The sequence below is a fragment of the Suillus fuscotomentosus genome, assembly GCF_016647785.1.
Source record: "Suillus fuscotomentosus strain FC203 chromosome Unknown F5891scaffold_129, whole genome shotgun sequence".
NCBI lineage: Eukaryota > Fungi > Basidiomycota > Agaricomycetes > Boletales > Suillaceae > Suillus > Suillus fuscotomentosus.
This window is the reverse complement of record NW_024539641.1, coordinates 59,306-82,128: the sequence shown is the minus strand read 5'-3', so window position 1 is coordinate 82,128 and position 22,823 is coordinate 59,306. Positions and strand designations below refer to the sequence as shown.

The 22,823-nt window shown below is 46.0% G+C and overlaps 1 protein-coding gene across 1 annotated transcript; it reads right to left on the bottom strand.

Annotated features, from left to right (window-relative positions):
* Positions 1–9,363: 9,363 nt before the first annotated feature.
* On the bottom strand, positions 9,364–11,487 carry F5891DRAFT_1282480 (uncharacterized protein; the record flags this gene model as incomplete). Its single annotated transcript, XM_041370535.1, has 6 exons — positions 11,064–11,487; positions 10,651–11,005; positions 10,583–10,597; positions 10,415–10,530; positions 9,575–10,356; positions 9,364–9,528 (listed from the first exon to the last, which is right to left on the bottom strand). The coding sequence occupies exons 1-6, from the start codon at positions 11,293–11,295 to the stop codon at positions 9,364–9,366; spliced, it is 1,665 nt and encodes a 554-aa protein (XP_041218066.1). The 5' UTR covers positions 11,296–11,487.
* Between the last annotated feature and the right edge of the window lie 11,336 nt (positions 11,488–22,823).

Sequence of the window (22,823 nt, the reverse complement as noted above, 5' to 3'; positions counted from 1 at the left end):
GAGGGGCCTGCATAGGAGGTGCATCTGGCTTTTGAAGGACACGTGCCCTTGAGACCTCATCACGAAGGGAAGTGATAGTGTCATGAAGGCGGTCGTAATGTGCAGCAACATGGGTGCTTTCATCATCTGAGTCTGAGTCCAAGTCCAAGTCCGAATAGTCAGATAATTGTGGGGTAAGAGGAGATGGAGGAGTGAGGACCATATCCAAGTCAGAATCAGAATCAGAGTCGGAAAAGTCAGATAGCGTCATAGTACGAAGTGCATGCTTGTACTTGGAAATGGTTAAGGCTAATTCTGCCTCATCCAGTTCATCAAGCAGCTGGTTGCATAGGGAAAGACGGGGCATGATGAGGTTCAAGAGACACCAATATGAATATGCTTATTGATCCTTATCGATCAGCTTACCACTCTGTGTGATGGAATCCAAATATGGGGTCGGAGTTTAAATTTTCCTTTTGTGGTAACAAGCACTCTGGTGCAGCACCGGCACCATCAACGACGACGACACTCTAGCGCCTGTTCGGCATCTCTCACATCACCCTCATCATGTTCCTTTGCCGTCCACCAGGGGAGTCAAGGACGGATCTCATAGTGCTGCCCATCGTCAACATCCTCGAGCACGTCCTCAAACTAACATGCCACTCTCAAATCCAGTTGTGTCCAACTGCAGCTTTCACATCTATTCCTCTCCATGCAGCTCACCCGTTTCAAACAAAGGCAGATCGTTTGAGGAAGGACCCAAAGTGCCGCCTGTGCGCCATAATCCGATCAAAGTTCCTGTCCGCATCCCACCAAAACCCACAAAAGACCCACAGCGACCCGCTTTCGTTCACTACCTTTGCAAACTTCTCCCTTCCTCCTCCCGCATGAACGCACTCCGTCCTATTCGGAACCATGAACCTCGTGATCCGCTGGACGTATGTTTCTTCTATCTGTTGCCTTCGCAGTCGATTTGACCCTCACCTTGTAGTTCCCTGCTACGTTGCCCTTACCTCCAAATTACTCTCCCTTGGGGCAGGCCATGACTCAGGTGTGTTCATATATGGATCCCGGCGAGAATGCGAGTGTTCACTGTCGTCATCACATTTTCAGCTTGCATTTTCAGTCTCGATCCGCATGACTAGTACCACCTGCCCCTCAGTCCAGCTGTTAAGACCATGCACAAAGGGTAGGACTGATTCTGAGGGGCTTGGCTTCAGCTCGTGCGCTGCGCCCCTTACCCGAGTATGTGCCCTTAATTTCAGATTGGTGTCCAAGGAAAGTCTGAAGACATCCGAAGGTGCGGGAAACTTTGGAAGGACTTTCCGAATGGGTGCAAGTAACTTCCGGATGAGTGCGGGAAAGTTCTGGAGGAACTTCCGGAAATTACAATGAGGTTTCGTCCTGATACGGATATGTATAATGGCTACTCGGGACTTGTCCTGAGTAGAAGTAAACAGAGGAAAGGCTGCAAGGACATAGGATGTGGCATTAGGGCAACAGGACAAGGATGAATGATGCAGGCTAGCTGCGAAGGATAAGGGATCTGGATCTGGACATGCGGATGTGGATGTGCAGAGGTGCAGGGATCCGGATGGGTACTGGAGACATGGATAGGACATCTGAAGGTCCGGATGAGGCGTGGGAATATTATCGGATGTAGGTCCAGAATACGGGATATGACACCAGCCTTACAATTCACATTTCATCATGAGAGACGAACGTTCGCAGGCTTATGATCCTCTCTGAAATGGTCACTATGATAGTTTGTATGTAGCTTATTTTGTACTTAGTACAGTAATCCATCTGCGCCTCTTCACCTTCCCAAACACTAAGTCTCTCTTCAAAGTCCGACTGTGATGCCGAATGGAGCTGTACTTGTGTTAATGTTTTTCAGACCGATTTAACTGATGTTTACCGAGCTTTACCGAGCTTTACCGAGCTTAGCGAGCTCTGTGAAATTTACTTTGAATGCCATTATTCTGTGGGGCCACAATATGTCCTTTTGCTTGGGCGCATCCTGGACTCCAAGGGGCAAGACGACCGGGAGTGAGGTATGCCCGTGTCACATGAGCTTTATTCGGTATATTGGATGTTTACATAAACAAATTTGTCTTCCATTTTGGATGATTTACTTTGAGAACATCCTAGGCTAAAACCGCCCCTCTGGCGCACAAAGTCTGGCATGCACTATAGCAAGAACGGCAGCAAAGCTAGTGGCTAACAGATGGCACGTTGGACATTGAAATACACTTGGAGGCCCGTTCTATGGTGCACACCACTTAGCCACCACTACTGTGGTGCAGTGGCCAAATTGGGTGCTAATGATGCCGACATCCAGATATGCCACTACCATGCCACTCCTGGGAGTCCTTAACTTGTTTTAGTACTTTGTTTTAAAATTGTAAATGGTTTTTCAGTACAGTAATCCAAGTCAGTTGTTTCTTATTCATAATGGTGAAAAATCACAAACAGCTTGCAGCTGCATGTGCAGTGTGATGGAAAAATAAGCCGCTGGTTTCTGCATGTTCCTCTGTACAAGCTCTTTCATCACCATCAGCGCAGTCTGCAGGCATACCCAAAGCGCTCAGCACAGAATTCAGTCCAATAGACTTGGATTTTGACAATCTCTCTGACTGTGGTTACACTGGGGGTATTGATTTCCATCAGCTGAATGATGAGCATGAATCTGACTCACCTTCAGGAAATGAATGGTCTGATGATGAAAGTCTCTGTGAGCTGGAGGGGAATGATCTTGAAGAAAATTTGAAAGGACTTCAAGCAGAGACATTTTTTGACAAGTTGTCATGGCCAAAGACCAGTATGGTATGGATGAAAGCAGAGCAGAACCAGTCTCTCAGATACAATGGCTTCTCCAGTCAAACACAGCACCAGAGGGACAAGATGGCTTGAGATCGAGCTGAACACTGAAAAGAGATGAAGACATCGTATGTATCAGTTTCGACTGGCCCACAGCAATGATCTGACACATACCTGATTAGAGATAACCCACAGGTCGCATTTATGTGACAGTGGTGTGTACCAAAAGCTAGTGCCATGACTCAGAGTGGAATAAGTGATGGTGCTCAGTCAGAAGGTTCTTCCAACACCGCAACTCAGAACTTCCAGCTGCAACCAGGCACCATAGCCATTGATTTTGCTGGCTACCTTTCAGATGAATCAGACCTGAACAGCAAAGATGACTCTGACTCCAAGTTGGATGAAGATGCTTGGCCACCTGACTCGGGGTATCAATGTGTGGTTGTGAAAAGTAGCCAAAGCACACACAAATGTTTGCCCACTGTTCCACCACTCAAACACTGAAAGCTGGATATCCCATTTCACATGCAGCGCAAACTCAATAAAGAAAGACGTGAAGATGAAAGATGCACAGCCTTGGAGGCAATTGAAAAGCTGCTAAAGTTGAAGAAGACGACGCTCATTAGTGGCCCAAGTGGCTTACAGGCAAAACAGACATGCACTATCCAAAGCTATCTTGTCCTCATTATAAAGAGAGGCCACTCATCCATTGTTGCATCAGAACATGCAGCTGAAAGTCATGGATTTGCACCAGTGTGGGGTGGATGTCAACTGTGCAGCTGGGCCCATGATTGGGTGTCAAAACAGGAACTTCCTCAATCATTGGCTGGTTGACATGCCAAGGTGTATTCATTGCTTGAAGATCCAACCATAGCTGCCGAGCTTTGTATATATATTCATTCAAACAAGTGGGCTGCCGATCCTGGACAACTTGTGCAGTTTTCAAAGAACACACGGATACCTGCAGAAGCAGAAAAATACCTTCACAATATTGTCAATATTGAGATGCCCTCTGGCTTGAAGCAGTATATGGAGTTAGAGATGTTCCCACACATTCACCTCAAAGTTGGCTGCAGAATTTCACTATCTACTGCTCACCGTTGGTTGTATCGGGAAGGCTTTCGGTACATGTCACATTGAAAAGGACTTTATTTTGATGGTCACAATAGGCCTGATGTTGTTTGTTATTGTCAAGAACACTTCTTGCCAAAGATGAAGGAATACACACATCAACTTGTCCGCTATGTTGTTGGTGATGTTGAAATGGAGCTCAACAATCCAGGCTGCAATTTTGTTGAACATCGTCTTGTTCTCTGTGCATATGACGAGATGACAGTGCAGTCAAATGATGCAACAGATAAATATTGGGTCTTTGAAGACCAGTACAAGCTATGAAAGAAAGGTGTTGGCATGGTATTTATTGAAGTGATGTGATCTGCTCTACAGTGGGACACATGGTGGATGCAGGTGAATCATTGGAGTATGGTAAGAATCATGATGGATATTGGAATGGCGAGATGTTTGTGAAGCAGGTACAAGTAATTTGTTCATATTCCTGTACAGTGTGATTAAAAATATAATTCAGCTTCGAGAAAAAATCATTCCAACTTTTGAATGTCTGCACGGTCCTGGATATCAAGCACTGTTCCTGATCAATAACTCACAAGGACATTCAGCATATGCTGAAGATGCATTGGTTGTGTCTTGCATGAATGTCAATCCAGGAGGGAAACAGGCTTACATGTGGAATGGGTGGTTCACACACCAGGGGGTCCAGGTTGATCAGGAGATGGTATTTGCTGCAAATCATCCACACTTCCCAAACCAGCCAAAAGGTATCAAGACCGTCCTCATCAAACAAGGTCTCTATCAATCTGGGCTTCATGGGAAGTGTATGAAATGCAATCCCGATTCAACAAGATGTTGCAACAAACACATTCTCGAGCTTCAGCCCGATTTTCAGCAACAAAAGTCATGCATTCAGGAAGTCATTGAAAATGCAGGTCATCTCTGCATCTTCCTCCCAAAATTCCATTGTGAACTCAACTTCATCGAATATTTCTGGGGGAAAGTCAAAAAATATATCTGGGACAACTGCAATGGAACGTTCAATACATTGAAGACCAACCTGCCATTGGCAATGCAATCTGTGCAACTCAGTACCATTTGGCTGTGGGAGAATTGTATGCACCATTGGATGGAAGCTTATCACATGGGCCTGGACACAAAGGATGCACAATTTCAGGTTTGCCAATTCAGTTCAACAAAGTATAAGTCACACAGACGTGCCCCAGAGATGTTGGCACGCACTTTTGACTGATAGAGACATCATAATTCTATATGTGGCCAAATTGCTACCTTGTGAGAAATATATCTCACTCAGATTTAACTCAATCAAAAATTCCTCTTGTAGGATTATTGTACTTATCAAAAGGATCATTTCTATAAGACAAAATAAAAATCTGATTTTTTTCAAAGGGGGTGGGAAGCTTGCACAAAAGTAGTGGTGGCTGAGTGGCGCACACCATACTACAGCTGCTATCAATGACTACTGCTCACCAGTGCACTACTCACTGGGCAGGAACTTGGACATCCTTCCGAAGAAGTTTTCCGCACACAGGCTTCAGACAGTGACTTTTAGAAGGTGGTAGGTGCGATGCTGGGTCCATGCCAGATGGGGGTGCACTGTATGCATTGATAAGATTAGCAGTGTCACGGTAGCATGTACCTAGGTGATTTAAAAGTCAGCCAAAATCCCCCACTTGGCTGTATTTTTGCCACCAGACTGTGGATATATCCGCCATAGTGCCGTACTACTCACCACACTGTTTTGCGCTAGAAGGGTGGTTTCAGTGACCTTCTGATTTACTTGGTTGAGAACTAGCTATAGCTAGTATTTGGTTTTCGTGGTCTTATGATCAATTTCAGTGCACTCTTGAGCCTCTTCGAAAGTATCACTCAGCTTCAACTATGTTACATCAGGAAAAAACCCCTTGTAATATCAGCAAAAATTCAATCAGATTTTACTGAAGGCAGAAAATCAAGTACCATTTTCTCAAATGCGCGAACATAAGATCCAATATTCAACAAATTTGACCAATGTGATAAATGGCCCACCAAATTCACAAAAATGAGAGAAAATTGTTTCGTACATTGGCAGTTCTAGTAGTCATTTCGACCAATAATGTTATAGTATATGATTATACTAATTTACATATGCTGTGAGCTGCAAGTTGGACTTCCAACAGATGAGCCTTTCTTGCCTCCTTGCACCATCTGATCTTGGTGTCCCAATGATCTGCTATACTGATGTTGTGTACGACAAATGGGGAGGGATTTGTAGATGTGAGAAAACGGCTTATGAAGGATCCGAAGTATGTACATGCATTATCTTTGGTGGTATGTGTATCATGTTTGCTTCAGTTGATGACAGTCATCTCAATTCATTTGCAGCCTGAAGGTCATATTGGTGGCATCCACGCGAACATCAGGAGGGCTGTGCAAGCACATGTTGCAAGCCACTATGGTCTTATGAAAGGTGCCGATGAGAGAGTCGCAGACCTTCTCAAGAATAATGCTTACATATATCCTGCAAACACGAAGGTTTGTTTGCCATGTATTCTATCTTGGAGCTGATTGTCTCATACATTACAGGGGGACCCTATCTGAACCAAACTGTTTCAATTGCCGGCAATTTTGAACACAATCGAGGATGCTTTTTTCAACAACGAGCTTGCAGCGGGAGTAAAGTGGCATGGTCATCTCACGTCCACATTTGAAGATCATCCCGACAAGGCTGAGCTGCCTGTCGCAATGGTGGTGCTTGCTAGCACTGTGGTATGTTTTGTTTGCTGTGGGTATGTTACAGTGGCTCAAAAAAGTGTTCCAATGTTTGTAGCTTTTCATGTAATTGCTATATCATGTGTCAAGCCGTGGGAATATGACTAAGCCATAGGGAGGTGTCGGAAAGGTCTGCTTCTCAGCTTCATTTCGGTTCCCTATACCGTGGGAAAATAACGACATTATGTGAAGATATGATCATTTTAATTTGATGACTCATTGGGACACTTTTTTGACTTTGAGTTTAACTAATGTAATCTCTATAATTCTAGTACTTTGTGTGACCTCCTTCTGCCCCAATCACTTCTGCCACTCTTCTAGACATATTCTCTATCAATTTTGGGTATTCCTCTTTGGTATTTTCATCATACTCTGTTGTAACACTGTCTCATAGTTGGAATAGCCCCTATGGTGAATCTTGATATGCTACAAGCAATTTCTTGAGTGATTCTCAGGGGTATTCAATATGGTTGATGTCTTGCATCTATGCTGAACATGATAGAATAGTAATATCATGGTCTTTAAGTTATTTGGTAGCCAATCTAGAAGGTTGCTCTATAAGACTTAAGATCTCTTAATCACTATATTCTAATCGGAAAGGCCACTGATGCTAAAAAGGTGACTAAATTGATTATTTCCATCATCTCTATGACTATCTCTACTCAAATAGTCAGACAGACTCTTAAGACAGCCCACTTTGAAGCTATAATCAAGAGAAACAGATTCTTCTGTCTCCAACCTATAAACAGAAAAGACAAGATGCTACTTTCAAGTACAAATATTGGACTGCTAATAGCTGAAAGAGGTTTATATAGTTATATAAGGTTAAAATCAATAGGATGAGATCATATGGCAAGGAATTTGTATTAAAATTGATAGCACAACCATTAAGATAAAGAAAAGTTGAATAAACACTTAAGTTTCAAGACGAAAACTCGATGGTATAGAACTATATGAGATAAAATGGAGTAGGAATTTTCTATGAAGTAAAGGGGAGGATGAATATAGAGTAGTAAACACTCATTTGACAGGAGTGTCTGCTAAGAAGCATGCAGGAGTTATGAGTTAATGAAGAGAATACTGTTTTGTGATAAGACAATGACCCTAAGTATACCTCTAAATCAGCCACCAATAGCTTGCAGACCATGATATTACTATTCTATCATGTTCAGCATAGATGCAAGACATCAACCATATTGAATACCCCTGAGAATCACTCAAGAAATTGCTTGTAGCATATCAAGATTCACCATAGGGGCTATTCCAACTATGAGACAGTGTTACAACAGAGTATGATGAAAATACCAAAGAGGAATACCCAAAATTGATAGAGAATATGTCTAGAAGAGTGGCAGAAGTGATTGGGGCAGAAGGAGGTCACACAAAGTACTAGAATTATAGAGATTACATTAGTTAAACTCAAAGTCAAAAAAGTGTCCCAATGAGTCATCAAATTAAAATGATCATATCTTCACATAATGTCGTTATTTTCCCACGGTATAGGGAACCGAAATGAAGCTGAGAAGCAGACCTTTCCGACACCTCCCTATGGCTTAGTCATATTCCCACGGCTTGACACATGATATAGCAATTACATGAAAAGCTACAAACATTGGGACACTTTTTTGAGCCACTGTATATATTGATGAATCACATAATTCAAGGTATGCTCTATCATCATGCAGTACTCCACAGATTTCAACTCAGAAATGTATGGCGGGATCTATTGAACGTTGGTCGGTGTGTTGAATGGCATCTTCAAAGCGAGCAAATGCAAATATCACGTATTCATGCACTCATTGTATAAGACAGTCTAGTGAGTTCTAAGGTTGTTGACACTGCTGGCTATCATCTGATTGCATATTGTAGTGGGTCGAAGCGCAAGACTGAGGAACCTGACACAGCAGATAGTCTCATGTTCCTCGATATAGAGGGTATGGTGGAGGAATGATGAATATGGGTCATTCATTTGTATTTTCTAGATTTGATATTCAATGATATTTATTTGATGGTATGGGATCAATTGGACAACAGCCTGAAAATACTGTTCTTATTGTCGTGAATTGTTATGGTTCATCAGCTTATCCTTCACTTCTTCACTTCGTCACCTTTGCACATTTCACTTATTCACAGAACTTCACAGAACATTCTACCTATGTAATTCCATTGACATCACATCATACAACTCTTACTATGATTATTCCCATTGGACGATTACCATTCAGGCTCCTATTCTATATTGGAGCTCTGCTTTAACTCTTACTTATATAGTTAGTAGTTACACTGTATGTTTCTCTATCTTGACCTTAGCAATCTACTCTTGTAAATCTACTGCTCGTAGTCTAGGGGGATTCATTGTTAACTGTAACACGAATTGAGATCCAATTGGCAAAAATCTTCAAGGGACTAAAATAATTTGTCGAATTGATGAATTTGTCGAATGCTCGCAGATTGACGCAAATTGGATCACATTGGATCCAATTTAAGAATGAGGATTTCCCTGATGTAGGTATTCCCCGTATCAAAGCTCGAAAATATGTTTTGATTCAGCGTTCATCGAGGAGCATGTTATTTTCATTGGCTGTCTGCCCAATGCATAGTTTGTTGTGTGGTCCATACCTGACACGCGCGGCGCGCTTAACTCGTAAAATTATTGCTGTGGTTACAAGGACTGTGTACAAAAGACGTGTATATGTCAGTAATAATGCATTTGAATTGTATATCCTAAAAATTATATGGCTCCCGCCGTCTGATGCACTTTGGTTGCGGTCTCTTCCATTCCCCTTTGTTTGGGTCTGGCCATAAGGAAGCACTGTTCCTCGGGACTTGATGTGGTTCGCCAGGAGTCGGGAAAAACCCATAGGGCCAAGTAGGCAAGTAGCACATCTCCTACACGACGAGGTCAGTCATTTCGTAAACAATTTGACTTGATTACCTCAAAATCACAGGCCGGTCGGCACGTCACCCACGCGCTCCAGTCTAACCAGGAGATTAACCGTGTCAAATCCTCCTTCCATTCACCCATGAGGGCATGTATGTGATCAGCTTCAGGGCGTTGTTCCGGAGGATAAAAGGGGTCGACTCCAATAATCATTCCAGAAGCCCACATCTTTGTGGCGATGCGGCATATTTCATGCGTTGTTTCCCGCACCGCCTGCAGAAGTAAACGTTCAGAGGGCATCAATGTCGTTCCCCGAGTTACTATGGAGGCCGTGTGCGATATAGCACATTCCCGAAAAACTGGCGCAGCCCACACATTTGTCGTGTTGGCAGTGACAGATGTATTGGGAGGTAGAGCTGAAAACACAGTGTAAGGCAAAAGCACGGTGCGCAGCCGTCTCTGAATTTGTTGTGCATGGTCAAAGATCGACCTGTCGTCCAGCGTCATGTTCAAAAGGTGCTGCATAAAATCCAGGCGGCTGGCATATCGATCAACCACCACCCGCAAGACCGTTTTCCAGTCAATACCGCTGGTTGTCACGGGTGATCGTGTTAATACTTGATCTAGCCTGTCTCGGACGTGTTCTACATCCTCCGATGATATTCCTCCCACCCGATGATCCCACCGCTCCAAGCCTACACGGCGCGGCACCAAGGAAGGAACAAGAGCGGTGTCGTAGAAAGAGACGAGCCCTGAAAAATCAAGGATAATTCGGGTCTCTCCTGGATAATTTGCGCGCCATGAAGTAGAATGCACTAATTCAAAAATATAATGCACTGATGTCCGAGAAAAAATCAGACCTATGTCAGAACAAACATGGACATCATTGCTCACCGGTAGTGGGGTCCTCTGGCAAATCCGTAGGCGGGCCGCCACCGATGCGAGTGCTCTCTATATTCAAGAATGAAACGACCTCCATATGAGAGGTAAAGTCACAGATCATGATCTCACTATGACCGTCGTTAATAACGTATCCTCAATGAACTGTGTATGGGTCCGCACAAATTCACTTCCATCCTATAACTCACAAATCAGCATAGGGCATTCATGCATCTCAAAATCCAACGAACCTCACAAAACCATCCAGGCCGTATTTCTGACCCCATTTACACAGATCCTTAATGCGCTGCTTTTCGTTCCACACCCACTCAGGTTTCATTTTCGACCATGCCACGAGATCTTGAGTGTCCATGGTGCCCTCGAGGAGGTTCGCAGCGCTACTTCCGTCAAAATAGAGCACTTTCATCGGCTGAGTGACTGCAAGGGTGAGGTGCCAGCACCCTGTTTCTATCGACCCTTTGCAGAACGCTATGGAGTGATCTGGCTCTACAGCCACCCAATCTAAAGCGGTTGGTATATGGGGACCGCTGGCTCCATGATAGAGGAGAGTGCCCACGGGAACAGTCCCTGGGACTATTGTATGACCTGCAGAACGTAAATGATGAGTCGTGACATTTGCGTGGCATTCAGTAATTTCAGATACCAATACGATAACGCGTGTTTGCCCAGTGTTGAAGCAGAGAATTTGCCGTGTCGAACACCAGATGTCCTGTCGCGTTCACTGCAGGCGCTTTATGAAGATCCCATTGTCCAAGATCATTTTCGACCGGGTAAGAGGATGGAGGCGTATGGCTCAACAGAGGTGTCTGTGCAGTCAAAATTCGTTCAAAGGCAAGAAAAAGCCAAACAGTTACGGCTTTCCTTGCAGCCAGCATTTCGACAAAGGGTCAAGGGCCTTCGTTATACTAGACCACAGCGGCAACGTCCCGTGGTTGAAATGCACCGCCACGTCTTATGTGTGGGGCGGTGAAGGAAAATTACCAACCAATGCTGTGGGGGCACGTAAGTCCTTTTCCTGCTTTGGGCATATCCCCGACTCCAAGCTAGCGCTGAGGGCTTTGTTGACATGATCGCTTGACATTCGGTATCGGATGTTCCGTTTCTGTTACACAAACAAATTTATGTAATACTCCCATGTTTGCACAGATGACAGAATGCATGATTTGGTGGTTTTCGTGGTCTTATGATGAATTTCGGTGCTCTCTTGATCAAGCCTCTTTACATAAAAGTGTCACTCAGCTTCAACTATGTTTAATGCAGTTAAGTATTCCCCGTATCAAAGCTCGCAAACATATTTTGATTCAGCGTTCATCTCCATTTTTTGAGGAGCATATTATTTTCCTTGACTGTCTGCCCAATGCAGAGTTTGTTGTGTGGTACATACGTGGCACGCGCCGCGCGCTCAACTCCACTGCAATTTTTTTACGAGGACTAGTACGTACAAAAGACGTGTATATATCAGCAAGAATGCATGTGAATCGTATACCCTAAAAACCATATGGCTCCCGCCGTCTGATGCACTTTGGTTGCGGTCTCTTCCATTCCCCTTTGTTTGGGTCTGGCCATAAGGAAGCACTGTCCCATTGGGTTCGATACGGTTCACCGGGAGCCGGGAAAAACCCAAAGGGCCAAGTGAGCAAGTAGCACATCTCCTACACAACGATGTCAGTCATTTTGTAAACAGCTTGACTGGATTACTACCTCAAAACCACAGGCCGGTCGGCACTTCGCCCACACGCTCCAGTCTAACCAGGATATTAACCGTGTCAAATCCTCCTTCCATTCGCCTATGAGGGTATGTATGTGATCGGCTTCAGGGCGTTGTTCCGGAGGATGAAGGGGGTCAACTCCAATAATTATTCCAGAAGCCCACATCTTCGTGGCGATGCGGCATATTTCATGCGTAGTTTCCCGCACCGCCTGCAGGAGCAAACGCTCAGAGGGCATCAATGTCGTTCCCCGAGCTACTATGGAGGCCGTGTGCGATGTAGCACATTCCCGAAAAACTGGCGCAGCCCACACATTTGTCGTGTTGGCAGTGACAGATGTATTGGGAGGTAGAGCTGAAAACACAGTGTAAGGCAAAAGCACGGTGCGCAGCCGTCTCTGAATTTGTTGTGCATGGTCAAAGATCGACCTGTCGTCCAGCGTCATGTTCAAAAGGTGCTGCATAAAATCCAGGCGGCTGGCATATCGATCAACCACCACCCGCAAGACCGTTTTCCAGTCAATACCGCTGGTTGTCACGGGTGATCGTGTTAATACTTGATCTAGCCTGTCTCGGACGTGTTCTATATCCTCCGATGATATTCCTCCCACCCGATGATCCCACCGCTCCAAGCCTACACGGCGCGGCACCAAGGAAGGAACGAGAGAGGTGTCGTAAAAAGAGACGAGCCCTGAAAAATCAAGGATAATTCGGGTCTCTCCTGGATAATTTTCGCGCCATGAAGTGGCATGCATTAATTCAAAAGCTTGATACACTAATGTCCGATAATCAATCAGACCTATTCCAAAACATGGATATGGTCGCTCACCGGTAGTGGGGTCCTCTGGCATATTCGTAGGGGGGCCGCTGCCGATGTGGGTGCTCTCGAGATTTAGGAACGAAACGACCTCCATGTGAGAGGTAAAGTCACAGATCATGATCTCACTATGATCGTCGTCAATAACATATTGCCAAGGAACTACATATAGGTTCGCACAAATTCATTTCCATCCTATAACTCACAAATCAGCATAGGGCATTGACGCATCTCAAAATCCAACGAACCTCACAAAGCCATTCAAACCATACTTTTGACCCCATTTACACAGATCCTTAATGCGCTGCTTTTCATTCCACACCCACTCGGGTTTCATTTTTGACCATGCCACGAGATCTTGAGTGTCCATAGTGCCCTCAAGGAGGTTCGCAGCGCTACTTCCGTCAAAATAGAGCACTTTCATCGACCGAGTGACTGCAAGGGTGAGGTGCCAGCATCCTGTTTCAATTGGCCCTTTGGAGAACATTATGGAGTGATCTGGCTCCACAGCCACCCAATCCAAAGCGGTCGGTATACGGGGACTGGGAGCTCCATGGTAGAGGAGAGTGCCCACGGGAACAGTCCCTGGGACTATTGTATGACCTGCAGAACGTAAATGATCAGTTGTGACGTCTGCGTGGCGTTCGGTATTTTTAGATACCAATACGATACCGCGTGTTCGCCCAGTGTTGAAGCAGGGAATTGGCCGTTTCGAACACCAGATGTCCTGTCGCGTTCATCACAGGCGCTTTATGAAGATCCCATTGTCCAAGATCATCTTCGACCCCCGCCGGGCGAAAGGATGAAGACGTATGACTCAACAGAGGTGCCTGTGCAGCCAGCACCCGTTCAAAGACAAGAAAAAGCCAAACGGCTATGACTTTCCTTCCAGACAGCATTTCGAAAAAGAGTCAAGCCGCTCAAGGGCCTTTGTAAGTTTAGTTATATACTGGGCGCATTCATAAAGTTATGGTTTGATTCTCTTCATCGATATTATTCCAGTTGTTAAGGTATCATGTGACCTGCGGCAGAAGAAGCAGGGCGAGCGTCCATCAAATCAGACATCAGACCCATCTTATTGGCAAGAGTCGATTGAGTAATGTAACCTAGTCTGTAAATTTAAAATGACACAACAATCAAACATGCGATGGCAAGCTCAGCGATCCAGCTTCAGAAAACACAGGGCTTCGAGAGTAACCCAAACCTTGGAGTACGTCGATATTCACTTGATAATGACATATCAGTGACTGGCTTTAATGCAGATAGTATAGCGTCAAAGCATGGTGTGACATGAGGTACCATAAGAAGCATGACATGAAGTGTGGGATGATGTACGGGGATTATTTTAGGCAGTCCTGAATGAACTATATGAGCACAGAGCCATGGAGGATGATAGTCCAAGACATACTTGTGGTGCGAGGCTTTGATGGCTGCGACCTTGGCCTTCTTCTCAGCAACACGCTTTTGGATAAGGGCACTAAAGGAGATATTACTACGGCGGACCGGGTTTCGTGCAGACAATTATCACTTACTCGTATTCTGCCTTCTGCTCCTTCTGGCGGTCAATCCGGCGACGGTTGAGAGAACGGAGGTGACGGGCGCGTTGCAGACGGATGGGAGTGACCAATCTTTGGATTTTGGGTCTGGGCAGGGAGAAAACTTCAGCCCAGAAAACAAGCAAGGTGACTATACTGACGCCTTGGTGTAAGGTTTGGCGTTCTCCTTCTTCGAACTCTTCACCTCACGCCTCACAACGTACTTCCTGACATCGTCCTCCTTCGACAAGTTGAAGAACCTTCTGATCTTCGTTGCCCTTTTAGGACCAAGTCGCTTGGGCAGAACAGTGTCGGTGAGCCCAGGAATATCATTGTCGCCCTGTTTAACGATGACGACGGAGAGAACAGCAATGTCCGGGCCAACGATGCAACCACGGACAGATTTGCGCTTCCTCTCGCCTGAGCGGCTTGCACGATAGCAAGAGTGGTTATCGGTCAAGAGAAGTCTGACACGGGAAGGGAGTAGGACGCCCTGCATCATGGGGAAACCTTGCTTGTCGTTACCACCAGTGATACGGAAAATGTAACCCTTCCATTCGTCTCCAAGGATGTCTGCCTCTACCTCTTGCGAGATCTTCTTGTCGAAGAAGATGCGGCTAGTTTCAAGTACATTGGTTAGTTTTCAAAGGAAGAGTTGTGCCAATCGTACAATCTTCTCTCATCGTCGATGTTGATAGTCTTTTGAGCCCCAGTGGCCGGGTCTGGATAGAATGTCAGTTCAGAGTGGTTTGAGCATATTGGACATCAAACGTACTGGCAATGTTGATCTTCATACTGCCCACGGAGAACTGTCAATACGAGCTCAAAAGTGATATCAACATTGATAATTCACCTTACGAAAGGGAAATAGGCCTTGTCACCGTGGGCTGCAGCGACGAGGAGGAGTCTTGATTTTGCTGGTTAGCCTGGGCCTAGTATTCAACAGTGGCAGATTCCGGCTTGTGGCTGAAGTGGAAAATAAGGTTTGCTACTATACAGTTGCTAAGCCACATACCAACTCGTCACGCGTCACATCGCCCTTCCGTGAACGCGTCCAACGACACTCCTCAAGACATCCTCTCCGTCAACAAAAATTGTGAGCGTTATGCGAAGTAGTATTGTTTAAAGCTTACAAGATGGTACAGATTCATCATGGGTCGTATGCACGCTCCTGGCAAGGGCATTTGTGCGTAGCAAAAATGTCTTCTATTGATATATGGGATCTATCCTGATCATCTTTATCAGCGTCCTCCGCCCTTCCTTACAAACGTTCCCCTCCTTCGTGGCTCAAGACTACTCCAGATGAAGTTGTCGAGCACATCATGAAATTGGCTCGCAAGGGTCTCACTCCCTCTCAAATCGGTGTTACCCTCCGTGACTCGCATGGTATCCCTCAAGTGCGCTTCGTCACTGGTAACAAAATCCTCCGTATCCTCAAATCCAACGGTGCGTGCTTCATCAACCAATCACTTCGCCAAACACTCACACACTGAACTGTCATCTGCCTCGTTGCCGTGCATTTCTGCTACTGCATCTTGTTTTGTACATGCCTTTTGTTTGGGGATAGGAGTGGCACCATCCATCCCAGAGGACCTTTGGCACCTCGTCAAAAAGGCGGTGGCCGTGCGCAAGCACCTTGAAGTCAACCGCAAAGACAAGGACTCCAAGTTCCGTCTTATCTTGATCGAGTCTCGTATTCACCGTCTTGCTCGCTACTACAAGACAAAGCAGCAGCTCCCTCCTACATTCAAGTATGACTCGGCTACTGCTTCTACTTTGATTGCGTGAACGGTAGTAGGCTTTGGCGGATAGTAGCTGTTGGGGCAGATTATATCTCTATTCTTGTCGTACAATCCCCCCACTGATATCATGCAAAAAATAGGCTTATGCAGAACTATGTGCAAATATCCGTTCTCGTGATCATCCCTATCACTCACCAGCTGTTACATTTCCGACCAGCTAGTCGACGAACGCTTGGCGGTATTCATCCCTGAGTGTTTTCAAACGCGGTTCTTCAATTGAATGTTGGCAGCCTATACAGTCTTGATGGAGCCGTCTTGTAGTGATGCGGCAGACTCATCATCCTGACCACGCGGCTTCAAGACAAAGCGGCCAGTATTGCAATGTTAATAATACTAAGTACACACACGTCAGTGGGTTAGTGGCGGCTCTGATAGGAGGACAGCGTTGGCGAGAGGGGCGATTGCAGGAATTTCCAGGCTATTTCCAGGAGTATTAACAACGGTGGCAATTTGTGCTCTTGATCAGCTCGTAATTAGCCCTGACTACGCTGCTCTCTGGACGACATCCATCATCGTGATGTCAGTCTTAGCTGGTCAAATGGTCGATCATAGTCACATTCAACCCAAACAGTCTGCACAAGACGTATTGGTGAGTGTCATCAATACAATTCGTAGTTTTGTATGCACAGGTAGTATGCTTGACCACTTTGCAACAGGGTTTTGGAGAGTCTGGGAAGCCCATCTCCTTTGTAGAAGGAACGGATACGACTCCCCAAAGACTCAGTTAATTTGTGCGAGACGCCATGAAATGGTAAGGAATTCAAGATAAGAGTGTTGCTGTACGCATAAAGGATGTTAAGTAGAAGTCAAGTCCATTTAAGGCAGCTTAAGTAACGTGTTATTTTACTGATGAAGTGTGGGAATTGTCACGAAATCAATAGTTTGCTGATGCAGTCATCATGTACGGTTGAGTCCAACATGATTTGCAGGCCATTGTAGCACGATAACATCGAATTGATTTGTTTGAGGCAAACCATTAGCTTTGTTTACCACTTGATTTGGAGTGGAACTAGTCTGAGCTTTTCGTAGCTTGCAAACCTGCGCACTTCGAGTCACGGCGATTAGGAATTTGTCTTTCCTCTACAAAGCCAAGGACGACAGTGTGATAGCCCATAGCAGAGTTACGCCTTTCTCAGGTCTCCGTTCACTGATGCGCAACTGGGCAGAGTTGCCGACTACAGTTTGCTCAGGCCATCTGCAGTGTATGTGATGACAGGCAGTACTTTTCGGTAGTATTACAGGTCTGTGAGATGGTAGGACTAATACTATCGTAGTAAGGCCGCGGACGCGCCAGTTCCCCAAGCTTCAAGGTCTACATTAATATACAGAGCTGGGTCAAATGTCAGATATTAATGGTACTCAGAGTAAAATGGGAATTTTCGGTAAAGCTCGGTAAAGCTCGGTAACTTCGGTTAGAAACTGACAATTCGGGCAGGAACAACACACATAGGACATGCGGCACATCGGCATAGTTTCAGACTTCGAAAAATATGCCTGTCATTCGACCACCACGTCCTCGTCGTTCTGCACGCCTCAAGTGTTTGCAGCCCAAATCTATGGACTACAACCAAGGACCCGTCACCCGTGGCCGAGGAAAATCTCGGAGTACTCGAGGTAACGATCATGCTGCCCAGGCACCCAAGCTCGTCGTGCAGTGGCAGGCGGACCCCTCTCGCACCCAGAGGGTTATCGAGTACCTCCGCAACCATCCAGCAGACTGCCGAGTTCTGTTCTTTTCGGACGGGAAACAATCGCATACTGAGGGTGATCGCCCATCGGGCAAGGATAAACTCTCGGTTTGCTCTGTCGTCGCCCGCCATGTTTTCCAGGCTGATCCTAACTATGTGGCGCAATACGCTGAGGTGCCGGATAAGTTTCGCGACTCGACCAACAATCATATCATGAGGTACGATTTTTCGTATCGATTCACATGTGTACTAACATTCCCTCCAGTCTCAAAAAAAGGTTTCGTGAATGTCACGACAAATTAAACTCGACGGGTGCCGGCGTCATGCCAAACGACGATGCTCAAAATCTGCACGGTATGTTTTTTATATTTATATTTAATCAGATTAAACTAATAAAAATTACAGCACAAGTACTACATACGTTCCCGTGGTATGACAAGCTCCTCTCCATCATGGGGACAAACCCTGCTCTATCCATCAAGACCGTCTCATCACGCCCTGGAACTGATCACACTGCTAACTTCTTCGCTCTCACCCAAGGTGCCCAGACCTCTGGTCAGGCGCCCTTCGTCCCTGCGCCCTCTGGCCAGGCGCCCTTTGGCTCTGTGCCATCTGGCCAAGCGCCCTTTGGCTCTGCGCCCTCTGGCCAGGTGCCCTTTGGCTCTGCGCCCTCTGGCCAGGTGCCCTTTGGCTCTGCGCCCTCTGGCCAGGTGCCCTTTGGCTCTGCGCCCTCTGGCCAAGCGCCCTTTGGCTCTGCGCCCTCTGCGCCCTCTGTTCAGGCGCCCTTTACTGTCCCCCCCTTCACTTCCTCCTCCTCGCCATCCGGGTACCATCCCTCCCATCCCGGCATCATCGCTCGCTCTCACCCTCCCGCGCCTGCCCCCTCCGAGTCCGATATGTATTGTGACAACAATTACGTCGGCGACGGATACGACGAGGACATGGACATGGACCTTCGCTTCGACGACGTGCCACAGCCACAGCCTCCCATAACGTCAAATTACTGGGAAGAGGAGGGTGACGTCACCATCTTGAACAGCCCCCCCAAGCCCAGAGCCTCCAAACGTCGGGCACGTCAGTCTGCATCCCCCTCATCATCTTGTTCCCCCTCGCCCAAGTCATCATCATTCGTCCTTCCCCCGAAATTGCAGACCTCCCTCCATGATAGTCACGCTGCCTTCGGCAAGCGCGTGTCGAGGACAAGCCGGACCAGCGCCAACTCGCCAAAACCCTCGTCCAGCGGCTCCTCGCTGTCGAAAACGACGATGTCGGCACCTGCCTTCACCTCCCAGACGTCACAACTCCCATCCTCCAAGGGGAAAGGGAGGCAGGTGAAACGGGTGTGGTTGGATCTTCAAGGCGACCTGAACCGGCTCAACGACGAGATCAGAAGCGTCCAGTCGGACCGGATCACTCAGGGCGAGCTCAAGAACGAGCGTTACATGGCGAAGTACAACCTCGCCCGTCAGGTAAATGAGCACAAGTTTTTGCGCGAGGAGCATGTACACTGCGACAAGGAAGCTGTCGCCACTCATCAGTGCTCCCAGGAAGCGAAGGATACGGAGATTCGCCTCTGCAAAGTGGAGGCGAAGATGCATGCTGCGCTGGCACATGCGCATGCTGAGGAGGCAAGAGCGCTTCAGCTAGTGTTGTTGGCAGAATGCTGCCATTCTGCCAGTGGCAATTGCCAAGCGGCAATTGCCGGCAGTAGGTCAAGGGTGGTTGGCAGAAGTCGGCAGAAATATGCTGAACTAGTATTTGTTCCTACTAAAAAACAATAAAAATATGACATGTGGCCTAGAAGCCCAAGGGCCATTCTGTCCAAAAAATTGTGTCCAACCACTTTGTTAGTAGTTACTGGGGAGAAAGTCAAAATTTGGTCAAAAACAACTCAAATCACTACTTTTTCACATGCAACTGCTGCTCGGCACAACAGCATCCATCTAATTGACTGAAAAATATGATCATCGGGCATGCTCATGCCTAGTGTGGCTCACTACAAAAAATGCAATCAAGGCTGAATTCTATCAATTCTATCCCCGGATCTATTGCTTCTGCAACTTCCAAGTCGACTCAAAGGTCGTTTGCATGGATTCCTCCCCTTGCAGCAGACTCTGATCACCAGGATTGACCAACTGTCAGAAAATGATGGGGCAGAAGGTATCCACGGTGCCAACTGGCTTTGTTGAAGAGATCAATGTACTCAATCAAAGCTCAGAGAGTGCATCAGGGTATGATATTGATGCACTTTTGACTCATGAGTATAGCTTAGTGTAGTACTCAAAACCATTTTTGCCATAGTACAAACATAGTTGAAAAGAGCTAAAAATGCTCACAATACATTTTGCCGACTTTTGCCATTCTGCCAATTGCCATTCTGCCGTTCTGCCATCTGCCTTCAGCTGAAGATTGAGTACCAACGTTTGATGAGCGGTTCTAACTCTTGAGGGTGTTGTTGTAGTCTTACTGTTGTCCTTTTGCATCACATATCTCATGCTGTCCTTCATACTACATATGTTGTTATGTTAACCATTAGTCCTGTTCATGTTATGTTGATAGTTCATGTACTACTAGTTTTCAATGGACCATGATGGTGTTTCCTCTTGGCTTTGAAGGTGTGATGCTTGACATATGTTTTCTTGGATAAGTAATGTTTGATAACCTGAGGAGATGTTAGATGGTACATATAACTAGTACACTTGCTAGGATAAGCACCACAATATTAAGCAAGTGAAGAGACTGACCATCACAGTGCTCTAGGTTTATTAGCTTTCTTTGCAATGCAAAGAAAGCTGATTTCAAACCTAAGCAGCTGTGATGGTCAGTCTCTTCACTTGCTTAATATTGTGGTGCTTATCCTAGCAAGTGTACTAGTTATATGTACCATCTAACATCTCCTCAGGTTATCAAACATTACTTATCCAAGAAAACATATGTCAAGCATCACACCTTCGGAGCCAAGAAAACATATTCAAGTGGAAATCTGTAACTACAACTGCTATCCCTGTCTACGTTGTGCCTTTGAGTGAGGGCTGTCAAACAAGAGATCCATCAACCTCTCACGACGAGCATGACCTGGAGTCCCTTCATATAACCTATCACCTACTTGGTCATTACCATCTGGTCCTTCAGCTGCCTCTTGAGACATAAAGTTTCTAGCCTCTTGACAAGACCACTTGACTGATCCCTGGTCCTCTGTCAGAGCATGTTCTTCTTCAAACCGTATGATCATGTTGTGTAGGATCAGACAACACTGAATCCAATGGACTGCTGTCCGTAAGTCATCTGCTGAATTGATATTCTGTCGGAGATCTCGAAGAGATTGAAACCGCCCTTTCAATGCAGCAAATGCATGCTCCACTCGTACACGGACCTAGATAAATCAAATTTAAATCAGAAAAAAATGGAAAAATAAAGGGACAAACTGTAGAAAGGTGATAATTGAATGTCCTCTGATTTGCTGTCAGCCATCCATTGCGGGGCTTCTTGAAAGGGGCAATGCACCAGGTGTCCAGTGGATAAGCACTGTCTGCCCAGACCCAGTGGCCAGCTGGAAGAAGTGTGTCATGTTCTTGATAGATACGAGTAGATCTGAATGTGTATGCATCATGGATGCTTCCAGGGTGACCAAGAGAATAATCAACTATGAGAAGATTGTGGGGCATAATGACTGCCTTGAATTTATTTTAATTTTTAACCATGAAATCAAAAAAAAAACATACCTGACAGCCCAGGGAATATTTGGATTTCCTGTCATAAAAAGACTGGTGATAAAATCCAGGTGTCTCATACAGGTCAATTGATGTCCCATCAACAGCTAGGACTCCATTCTGCCACTCAGGGCAAGTGGTCACCCGTGCAGTATATTGCCGAGCAAGCTCAAAGTCCTGTGAATCAGGTGGGGGAAAACCCATGAAGGCATCATGCTGGTCAAGCAGTGCAACCATTATACGATTGGTGCAGTTAACCACAGACCCAACACTAATACCAGCCCATTCAGATACATTCTGGAGAGTGGCAGAATTACCATAGTGGCCGACACAGTTGAGAAAAATAGCAAGTTGAATAGAGATAGGAAGCTGGAGGTTGTTGGAATTGTTATGAAAAATGGGGTGGCCAGAAATGAGATTGAGGATGTCATCGAAAATTTCGGGGTCGACATGTAGTTTACGACGAAATAGATGAGGGCAATGTTCCTCAAAATGGACAAGGAGGTGCAGCTGTGAGGCTCGTGGGATAGGCTCACTGGGTCTATGGAGCACACGTGCCCTCTCTACCTCATCCCGAAGACTTGCAATGGAATCTTGAAGACGGTCGTAGTGAGCAGTGGTATGGTTGATGTCATCATCAGATGAGTCATCAGAGAAAGAGTCGGAGGAAGAACTGGAGAAGCCAGATAAAACTGGAGAAAGAGGAGATGGAGGGGTTAACATGATGCTCATGAAAAGGTCAAGGTCTGAGTCACGGGTAAGATCGAAAGAGTCGAGACTTGAGGCAGAGTCTGTAGTAGACTCATCGTCCTCCAGAAGATGTTGGTATCGGGCTGTGGCTACTGCAAGTGCAGATACATCAATGTCATGCAGCATTTGTGCACGCTTTGACTGACGAGGCATGTTGGGAATCAGGGGATCAAAACTCCTGTCTATCCCTGGCATATGTGACACACTTTGCGGCGGAGTTTGAAAATTTCGGCAAATTCCGGTGTTTCAGCTTGCTGTGCTCATGTACCTCGTGATCATCACACCCCCTCACTCAGCACTCAACGACGCTCACGCGCAGCCCACCTCCCTCAGCGAACCGCCAAGGGCTTCTAACATGCTAGGTACGTACAAACTCCTTCTCAACCATCCTCC